The 9,970-nt window shown below is 36.8% G+C and overlaps 1 protein-coding gene across 2 annotated transcripts in view; it reads right to left on the bottom strand.

Moving 5' to 3' along the window:
* The window catches only part of LIN28B (lin-28 RNA binding posttranscriptional regulator B), a 122,236-nt gene that overhangs the window by 57,000 nt on the left and 55,266 nt on the right, over positions 1–9,970 (bottom strand). For both annotated transcript variants that reach the window (XM_077780079.1, XM_077780080.1), the window contains exon 3: positions 1,427–1,611. In XM_077780079.1, the coding sequence (XP_077636205.1) occupies positions 1,427–1,611 (185 nt within the window). The remainder of the gene's footprint in view (positions 1–1,426; positions 1,612–9,970) is intronic.

The following is a 9,970-nucleotide window of genomic DNA, read 5'->3' as shown; positions in this document are numbered from 1 at the left end:
GAGTTATTTATAATAAGGATATAATCAGACAATTTTTTTTTTTTTTTTTTGATTTTTTTTTAATCAGACAATTTTTTAAAAACGTACATATAAGGATTCCCACTGTGGTGCTATTGGTGATGTCAAACAATTCAAAACAGCTTAAATTTTATAAATTAGTTTAGCCTCGTTCAAATTCTGGTACATTAATTTCTTTTCATTTTTTTTTAATGTTTGTTTACTTTTGAGAGACAAAGACAGAGTTCAGGCAGGAGAAAGGCAGAGAGAGAAAGGGACAGAGAATCGGAAACAGACTCTAGGCTCTGAGCAGCTAGCACAGAGCATGATGTGGGGTTCAAACTCACAAGCTGTGAGATCATAACCTAACCTGAAGCCAGATGCATATAAATTCTGGTACATTCAAAAAATAAATTCTGGGGTGACTGGGTGACTCAGTCGATTAAGAGTCTGACTTTGGCTCAGGTTATGATCTCACAGTTTGTGGGTTCGAGCCCTGCATCAGGCTCTGTGCTGACAGCTCAGAGCCTGGAGCCTGCTTCGGATTCTGTGTCTCCTTCTCTTTCTGCCCCTCCCCCACTCACATTGTCTCTCTCTCTCTCTCTCAAAAATAAACAAACATTAAAAAGAAATAAATTCTGGTACATTCACACAGTGGGAATTTATACAGGTGTTTATGATTGATATGAAATGCTCCATGATATACTTTTAACTGATTAGAAAAATGCAAGTTTCTGGGGCACCTGGGTGGCTCAGTCGTTAAGTGTCTGACTTCGGCTCAGGTCATGATCTCACGGTTTGTGTGTTTGAGCCCTGCGTCGGGCTCTGTGCTGACAGCTAGCTCAGAGCCTGGAGCCTCTTTCAGATTCTGTGTCTCACTCTCTCTCTGACCCTCCCCTGCTCATGCTGTCTCCCTTTCTCAGAAATTTAAAAAAAAAACAAAAAAAAAAAAACAAAACATTAAAAATTTAAAAAAAAAGAAAAAGAAAAAATGCAAGTTTCAAAAATACTACATATGTATTATGATTCCTACCTCTAGTTAGGATTTCAAGTGGTTTTTTTCTTGACCTCTTTACAAGTTTTTATATTGATTGAATTTTTTATACAGGCGTTATCTCTTAAAAACACAAAACAACAAATGTATTTTCATTTGAAAAACAGGTGAGGTATTACAACATACAGAGGGACAACACTATTTGCTGGGAACCTCGACTCCTCCTTTGTGATCTCAGAACAGTCTGGTGGAAATAGTGCAGAGAGTTCAAGTTGCAAGGTAGCCTATATTCCTGATAAAGTTTACTCAACTATACAATAATGGCATTTTACTTATTTTGGTTAGAATATATAAAGCCCAATAACATAAAAAATGCAAATAATTTTTCAGAACTTTTTTCAATAAACTCATAAACTAACATAGTAAAATGATTACCTATCTCCCTTTGGTTTTCTTTTTTGTAGTGTCTTCCCTTTGGGTCTTCTTTCGCTTCCTAAACAGGGGCTCCCACCAGGTCCAGTTACCCGTATTGATTCAAGGCCTTTGGAAGATTTTTTAAATGTGAATTCCACTGGTTCTCCTTCTTTTAGGCTTCTAAATCCTTCCATGAATAATTTGCTCTGTAAAGAGCAGGGGAGAGAGATAGAGAAAAAGAGAGATCATGATTATCAATGTTATATAAATTTTCTCTATGATTTTCAAATTCATACAGCAAGATGTTCACTATTATGCATTACAAAGCATGAAGTCTTTTTTTAAGTTCAATAAGAGTTACACCATTTTAAGGTTCCGTGTTGCAATGCTGGCAATGGGAGATAAACTAAGACCATTTTTTAAGGCAATTTGGCAATACTTACAAAAATTTTAATGTGCATATTCTTTGACCCAGCAATTCCACTTCAAGGACTCTCCTACAGACATACTCACACACAAAGTTTCAAAACAAAAGAAAAAGAAGACCTATATCAAAATTCACTGCAGCACTATCTGTTAAAAAAAAATTACAACTACCCTAATGTCCATCAATGGGAAACCAATTATACAGATTAGAGAATAGCTATATAATATTATTGAGCCATTAAAAGAAAATCTCTATGTCTTGCCATTTGCAACATGGATGGACCTAGAGAGTATTATCCTAAGTGGAGTAAGTTAGACAAAAAAGACAAAACTGTATAATTTCACTTACATGCATAGTCTAAAAAACAAAACAAACAAAGCAGAAACAGATTCATAAATACATAGAACAAACTGATGGCTGGGGGGAAATGGGTGAAGGGCAGTGGGAGGAACAGGTTTCCAGTTACAAAAGAATCAATCACAAGGATAAAGGTCATCAGGAATATAGTCAATAATATTGTAATAGCGTTGTATGGTGAGAGATGGTAAGCTACGGTTGTAGTGAGCATAGCATAACATATAAACTTGTTGAATCACTGTGTTGTGCACCTGAAGCTAATGTAACGCTATGTGTCAACTATACTTCAACTAAAACAACAAATAAATTTTATTTTTTTAATTTTTTAAAATGCTTTATGTATTTCTGAGAGAGAGAGACAGCATGAGCAGAGGAGGGTCAGAGAGAGAGGGAGACACAGAATCCAAAACAGGCTCCAGACTCTGAGCTGTCAGCACAGAGCCCGACGTGGGGCTCGAACCCACGAACCGCGAGGTCATGAAATGAGCTGAAGTTGGATGCTTAACCGACTGAATCACCTCAGGCACTCCAACAAAGAATATTTTAAAAGATCTACATGTATTAATGTGAAAAAATAAATATGCAATATTCTTGAGTAAAAATATTAAAGGCAAAAAACAGCATATCTATCATAGTGCCATCTACATAAAGAAGTTTTTTTTTAATTTTTTAACATTTTAAAAATTTATTTCTGAGAGAGAGGGTGAGCAGGGGAGGGTCAGAGAGAGAGGGAGATACAGAATCTGAAACAGGCTCCAGGCTCTGAGCTGGCTGTCAGCACAAGGCCCAACATGGGGCTCGAACCCACAAACCGTGAGATCATGACCTGAGCTGAAGTTGATGCTTAACCGACAAAACCACCCAGGTGTCCCATACATAAAGAAGTTTTTAAAAGATACATGTTTATTTATGTAGAGAGGGGGTTTGGAACAACAGAGCAAATCATAAACAGTCCTTTTCTTCAGTTCTTTTTTTGGAAAGTGGGAAAGCTTGTTCTGCATAAATTTTTGTACTTTTTTCTGTTTCTTATAAAGGAAATAGATTTTTATAATTTGAAATATGGTTGATTTTTGTGGGGCGGAAAAAGTTTCCTGACTGCAAAAGTGTAAACTTGGTTACAAATATTAATTGGCTTTTTCAATCTCTTTTCATCAAAGTCAATGTGCCAGTTCAAAATATACTAAAAATAATTAAATCATTAGTTTTAGGTCTTCAAATGCTTTTGTGTGTATTTTATGGGTCTAATTCGAAATATCATGTAGTTTTCAAAGACTTTTATGAATTTAGAGGCAAAAGGAAGCAAAACTAAATATGATGGGAACCCTTGGGTCAAGTCCATTTCTTTAAGTAAACAAGCTACACAGGTTTGAATGAGCCATTTCATCTCTTTTATGTTTATCTGTAAATTTAAGGGATTTGAGTTTCCCCACGTGTGTTCTAAGGAACAATGGCTCCAAGAAAGACTCGTGAAAAAAGGATTTTGTGGTCAAATAAATGCTCTATCTTGTTTCTCCCTAAATGAATCACATTAGCATATATGAAAGTCTCTGAGATTCCATATCCCTCCTGTCCACTACCTAAATAAAAAATTTGTTTGACTGGGTTTATTTAACCCAGCAATTTCCTGACTGAACTGATCTCAGAGCCCTTTCTTTATGACTGCAGTTGACAAGCACACTTAGGGAAATATGGGACCAGAAAGTCTTTACTCCTCCCAAGTCCATGACTCTAAAGGAAGCTAAATAATTACATACAGCCAAATAATCATATGGAACAAATAAAAACAACAGTTCAAAATTCAAGGTAAAAGGAGACTATTCATGCTGAAAGTAACAGGATGCATGAAAACACGGTTTTGAACCAGTCATCTGATGTTTCAAAATCCCTCATGTGGAAGTCTGCAATTTGGCAGCACCTTTACTGCTGTCTGATGTTATGCAGAACTTAAGGGAAAAAATCACAACTGCCTACATTCTTTAAAATAAAAAAATTACTGTTTTTAAAGCTTTATTTAATATTTTCAAATCTTCCCTTTTTCCCCCCTAAACTTTCTCCTCACTAATTATAAACAGTTCTTTTGCTTTCATTTCTTTTTTCATTCCCCGGTCAAGAAAGTGCAGACTATCAAATCAGATGAAGTGAAGCATACACAGGTCAACTATAGCAATTAAGAGAATAAAGAGACAGCAGTTTTAACTACAGCTATCATATGTTCATGTTTTGTTGCTGTAATATAAATTCTATCACTTATTTCCTCACAGTTCCTAGTATATGGGTGTATTTCACCTATTATTACAATTTTTGTTAGGTATCATTTATAAGTGAATTGTTTCTCCAAATCTACAGTAAAATTCTACTCTAAAAGACTACTAAATTCTGGCTATTCTTCAAGGTATTCTTAAAGAATAATTTTTAAAATTCTATCTTACATTACTCTTTCCCCAGTTTAGTATATAAGGCAATTCAGATTCATAATAATTGACAAATTATTGATTATCTCCTATCTGGGTAACTGTAATCATTTCTTCATTGTTTTTTAAGCATGAAGTCTCCTCCTTACTCCATAGCATCTTCCATATCTATATATTCTCTCATAATAAATCTTTGCCTATTAGTCAGTCTCCTGTCTCAAAATTCTTCAATACCCCTCCTAGACTGTAGGTTGAGACCATTCATAATATTACCTCTAGTTATACTATCTATTATATGATTCCCTGTATGACCTTGTATAAAAGGTAAAACTACAGAGACAGTAAAGAGATCAGTGGTTTCCAAGGATTGGGTAGAGTAGAGGGTGAGGAGGGATAAACAGGTAGAGCACATAGGAATTTCAGGGCAGTGAAAATGGTCCATGTAATACCATAACAATGGATAGAGGTCATTATGCATTTAGCCAAATCCATAGAATACCAAGAGTGAACTATAATATAAACGAAGGACTCTGGGGGTAATTATGATGTAATTAATGCACGTTCATCAATTGTAACAAATATACCACTCTACCAGAGGATGTTGATAATGGATCCCAACCCCCACCCCAACCCCAGCTCTGAGAGAGACAGGGAGACACAGAATCTGAAGCAGGTTCCAGGCCCTGAGCTGTCAGCACAGAGCCCGACATGGGCCTTGAACTCATGAACTGTGAGATCATGAAGTGAGGCGGAGTCCAGACATTTAACCAACTGAGCCATCCAGGTGCTCCTAGAGATTGAGATTAATTCCCAATGGTCAATGTAGGTTTTGTAATGAAACCTCCATAAAAACCAAAAAGGTAAGGTTTGGAGGGCTTCCAAGTTGGTGAACATGTGGAGACGCTGGCAGAATCACATGCCTAGAAGGGCATGGGAGTTCTGTGCCCTTCCCACATACCTTGTCTTACACATCTCTTCCATCTGGCTGTTCCTGGGTTATACCCTTTTATGATAAGCCAGTGATCTAGTAAACAAAATGTCTCTCTGTATTCTGTGTGTAGTTCTAGCAAATTACTCAAACTCATGGAGAAGGTTGTTGGAACCTCTAATCTACAGCCATTAGGTCAGAAGCACAGGTGACAAGGTGGGGCTTAAAACTGACGTTTGAAGTGGGGTGGAGGGGGCAGTCTTGCACTAAGCCTGTGGGATCTGATAATAACTCTAGGAAGATAGTGGCAGAAATGAGTTGAATTGTAGAATGCTCAGCTGGCATCAGAGAATTGTGAAAAAAAATCACAAATTTGAATTAGAGTCCGTATCCTCTGGAGCAACTAAAACTCTCATGCACTACCAATAGGAATATAAAAAGAAGATATACTTTGGAGTAAGTCCAATTTCTGCAATTTCTAACAGAATTAAATATATACTTGTCCTATGACCCAGTATTTCACTCCTAGTTATTTAGCCAAGAGAAATGAAAACACACATCCACTCAAAGACTTGACCATAAACATTTATAACAGGTTTATCCATTGTAGCTAAAAATTAAATTCAGTATAGTTAACCTTCAGTAATAAAATGGATAAATGGTGCTATATTCATAAAGTAGAATACCACTGAGTAACAAAAAGGAATTATTTACTAGTATATACAACACAGTACTTGTCAAGAACTGTAAAGGGCCTTTGATTTTTACCTCAAATGCACGCTAAAAATATTAGCTTGCTAGAATTTCCAGACTTTGGTAGAAGGCTGAGTACTAAAAACTCAGAGACAAAGGATGTTTATTATTCAGAGCAATGGCAGTAACAAGTAATCAGCATTTTTGTGCTGGTTCTACAAGCACTTATTCCCACTGGGTGATAGGAAGAAGGTCAAATGAAACCTACACACAGTGTGTTGCATTACAAGAGAGGAACACTGACCTTAGGGAAGCTGAATTTTTCATAATGGGCAGTAAGCATGCTTGCCCTTTACTCTGGAAGGAAACACTATCTCTGTGTTCCAAGGCTGTATGCTATATAAACATCCTTGAAAAGGTAGCCCAGAACAAAGGAGAGACATTGCCTCACTCACAAGACATCTGAGAGAGCTGGGGAAAAGTGTCTTCCAACAATACTGAGTGAAAGCAGCTTTATACAAAAAGAGTACAGATTGTGTATTCAATTAGTCTGAATTTCTAGAACACACCAATCTAACCTATGGTTGGAAAAATAATAGAATAGTTGTTGAGTGGGGGTAGGTATGTAGACGGAGGAGGGACATGCATGATCATACTGGAGTGATAATATTCAAGGTCTTGAGAGTGGTTCCGATTACAAAAGTGGAGACATTGTCAACGTTACTGAAAGGTGCACTTACAATTTGTGCATTGCATCATCTATCAATTGGAACTCAAAAGAAGATATTGAACTCCAGTTAATGATATGCATGCTGAAGGATTTAAGGGAGGAGTGCACCGATATCTGTAACTTCTTTTCAAATGCATCAAAAAGATGGATTAATGGATCCACAGAGAGAGAAAACAGGTGTAAAGTCATGTGAAAAAACAGGCATAGGAAAACTATTATACAATCTAGATATTGAATATAATGGTGTTCAATGTGAAAATTCTATCAACTTCTTTGCATGTTTCAAATGTTTCATTTAAAAATATTATAAGAATACATCTCTGACAGAGACATTGTGGGTAAGAGATATCTTGGCATATTTAAATTTTTTAAGAAAGTAATAAACTGAAATTGATGTCTTTATTTATAAAGTATCTATCTAGTAAAGACCAATGTGTACATGACACTATATTGGACATTACCAACAAATCTCAGAAAATTAAATATGCTAGTGACTTATAAGCAGACATTTTATATTACTTACATAATTGGAAATGGAGGAGAAAGTGAATGGTGGAGGGGCAGAAAGAGAGACAGAGAGAGGTGAATAAGAAGTAATAAATAAACATAAATGGAATTAAGAGAAGTGAACAAAGTTCTTATATTCATCTACAAAGAGAATCTGCAGAATTAATTTCAGATTGATACTCTGGACTACTGGGCTGATGCCTGAATTAGAAAGGCAGCAGACAGGTGATTTAGAGAACAACATATGAGAGCATGGATCATGAAACTAAAGCAACAATTGATACTGCTTCTGCTCTCCCTTTGAGCATATTTTCTGAAGAGTTTTACTTGATCCTTTCCTCCCAGGCAATTTCTATCTTCTGCTTGGGGCTGATATGGCTTTGAGAACAGTGTGCCCACTTTTCCTTTTAGAGATGAACAAAAAATTAAGAACCTCTCACTCTGCACCTATAATCAACACTCCAAGTTTATCTTTTCGTTTTATCCAATGAAAAAAAAAATCACCAAAAAGTCAGCTTTCCACAACTAAAGCTGCTTGCCCCCATCTGAAGTCCTACAAAAGAGTGATTTTTAAACTAAGTGTTTTAAAAACAAATTTAAAGAACTCAGGAGTTCAGAGAAATGCTTCAATGATTCTGAAATTTATCTGAATTTCTACTTTTTTTTAAAACTTTTTTAAATGTTTTATTTATTTCTAGGAGAGAGAGAGACAGCGTGAGCAGGGGAGGGTCAGAGAGAGAAGGAGTCACAGACTCTGAAACAGGCTCCAGACTCTGAGCTGGCAGTCAGCACAGAGCCCGACGCGGGGCTTGAACCCACGAACCACGAGATCATGACCTAAGTGAAAGCCGGACGCTCAACTGACTAAGCCACCCAGGCGCCCCCTGAATTTCTACTTTTAAGTATATTTTAAAGTACATTAAAATCTAACATAAAACACTGCTATTATACTACAAAATAAGTCAGCAGAAATCCTAATATGTTACCGTGTGTGTGTGTGTATGTCTGTGTGTACACGTGCAGATTTCAGAAATTTTTACTGTACAATAGTACAGTTCTGTATTGCTCTTTCATTAAAATTCAGCCTTGTTCACAGCCACTTACAAAAAAAAGCCAAACAAGGGCAATTACTACGACACATGTGACATACACAAATGTGGCAAGACCCAGGTACATAATATAATTGTCGGTTCTTTAATAACAAGTGAACACATAATATGCTTTGTTATAATACTTTGAGAATTCCTCACTGAATTATCAGTATGTGTGTGAAATGAAAATAACTACCTTTAAACCTAGAATTTTCCATTTCTTTTTTTAATTAAAAATTTTTTTTTCAATGTTTATTTTTTTGAGAGAGAGACAGAGACAGAGCATGAGCAGGTGAGGGGCAGAAAGAGAGGGAGATACAGAATCCAAAACAGGCTCCAGACTGAGCTGTCTGCACAGAGCCTGACATGGGGCTCAAACTCACAGATCACAAGACGATGACCTGAGCCTAAGTCAGACACTTAACTGATTGAACCACCCAGGCGCCCCTAGAGCTTTCCATTTCTTGACTAAAAGTAGGACAGTTTTAACAATGTGCTGAGTCATTAAACTCAAGGTAAAACAAGTTCCATTATGCTAACAATAATGAATTCTTCACTTGTTTCTACTATGTGGACAGTGCCCAAACCTTCTGTATAAAATCATCATACAAGAGCAAGCAAATATTATGACACTATTTCATGTTGTGGTTCTTCTTTTTGAAAATAAAAATGTTTCAGGGGCACCTGGGTAGCGAGGTCAGTCAAGCATCTGACTCTTGGTTTTGGGTCAGTTCATGATCTCATGGTTCTGTGAGTTCAAGCCCCACAACAGGCTCTGCACTGACAGCGTGGAGGAACCTGCTTGGGATTCTCTCTCTCCCTCTCTTTCTGCCTCTCCTTCCCTCCCTCCCCCCCCAAAACAAATAAATCTTTTAAAAGTATCTCAAACATTCATGTATTTCAAATAATGAAATTTTGAGCAAGGCATTTATATGATTACTGACAACAGGCAATGTCATTTTCAAATAAAAAGAAATGAAAATAAAAATTTATTTTTAGTGTAAACCGAACAACTTAGTGGTCTGGAATATAAAATTATATCATTTTTTAAAATTTTTAAAAACTATTTATTTTTGAGAGAGAGAGAGAGAGAGCATGAGGAGAGGGGCAGAGAGAGAGAGAGAGAGGGAGAGGGAGATACAGAATCCAAAGCAGGCTCTAGGCTCCAAGCTGCCAGCACAGAGCCCAATGTGTAGCCTGAATCCTAGAACTGTGAGATCATGACCTGAGCTGAAGTCAGACGCTTAACCAACTGAGCCACTCAGGTGCCCCTAAAATTATATCATTTAAAATTAACCTACTAGAGGCATGTGGGTGGCTCAGTCAGTGTAGTGTCCAAGTTTGGCTCAGGTCATTATCTCATGGTTCTAAAATTCTAGCCCTGCATCAGGCTCTGTGCTATCAGCACAGAGCCTGCTTAG

This window comes from Crocuta crocuta, unplaced genomic scaffold, assembly GCF_008692635.1.
Source record: "Crocuta crocuta isolate KB4526 unplaced genomic scaffold, BGI_CrCroc_1.0 scaffold147, whole genome shotgun sequence".
Lineage (NCBI taxonomy): Eukaryota > Metazoa > Chordata > Mammalia > Carnivora > Hyaenidae > Crocuta > Crocuta crocuta.
The sequence above is the reverse complement of the archived record's forward strand: the minus strand, read 5'-3'. Positions and strand labels throughout refer to the sequence as shown.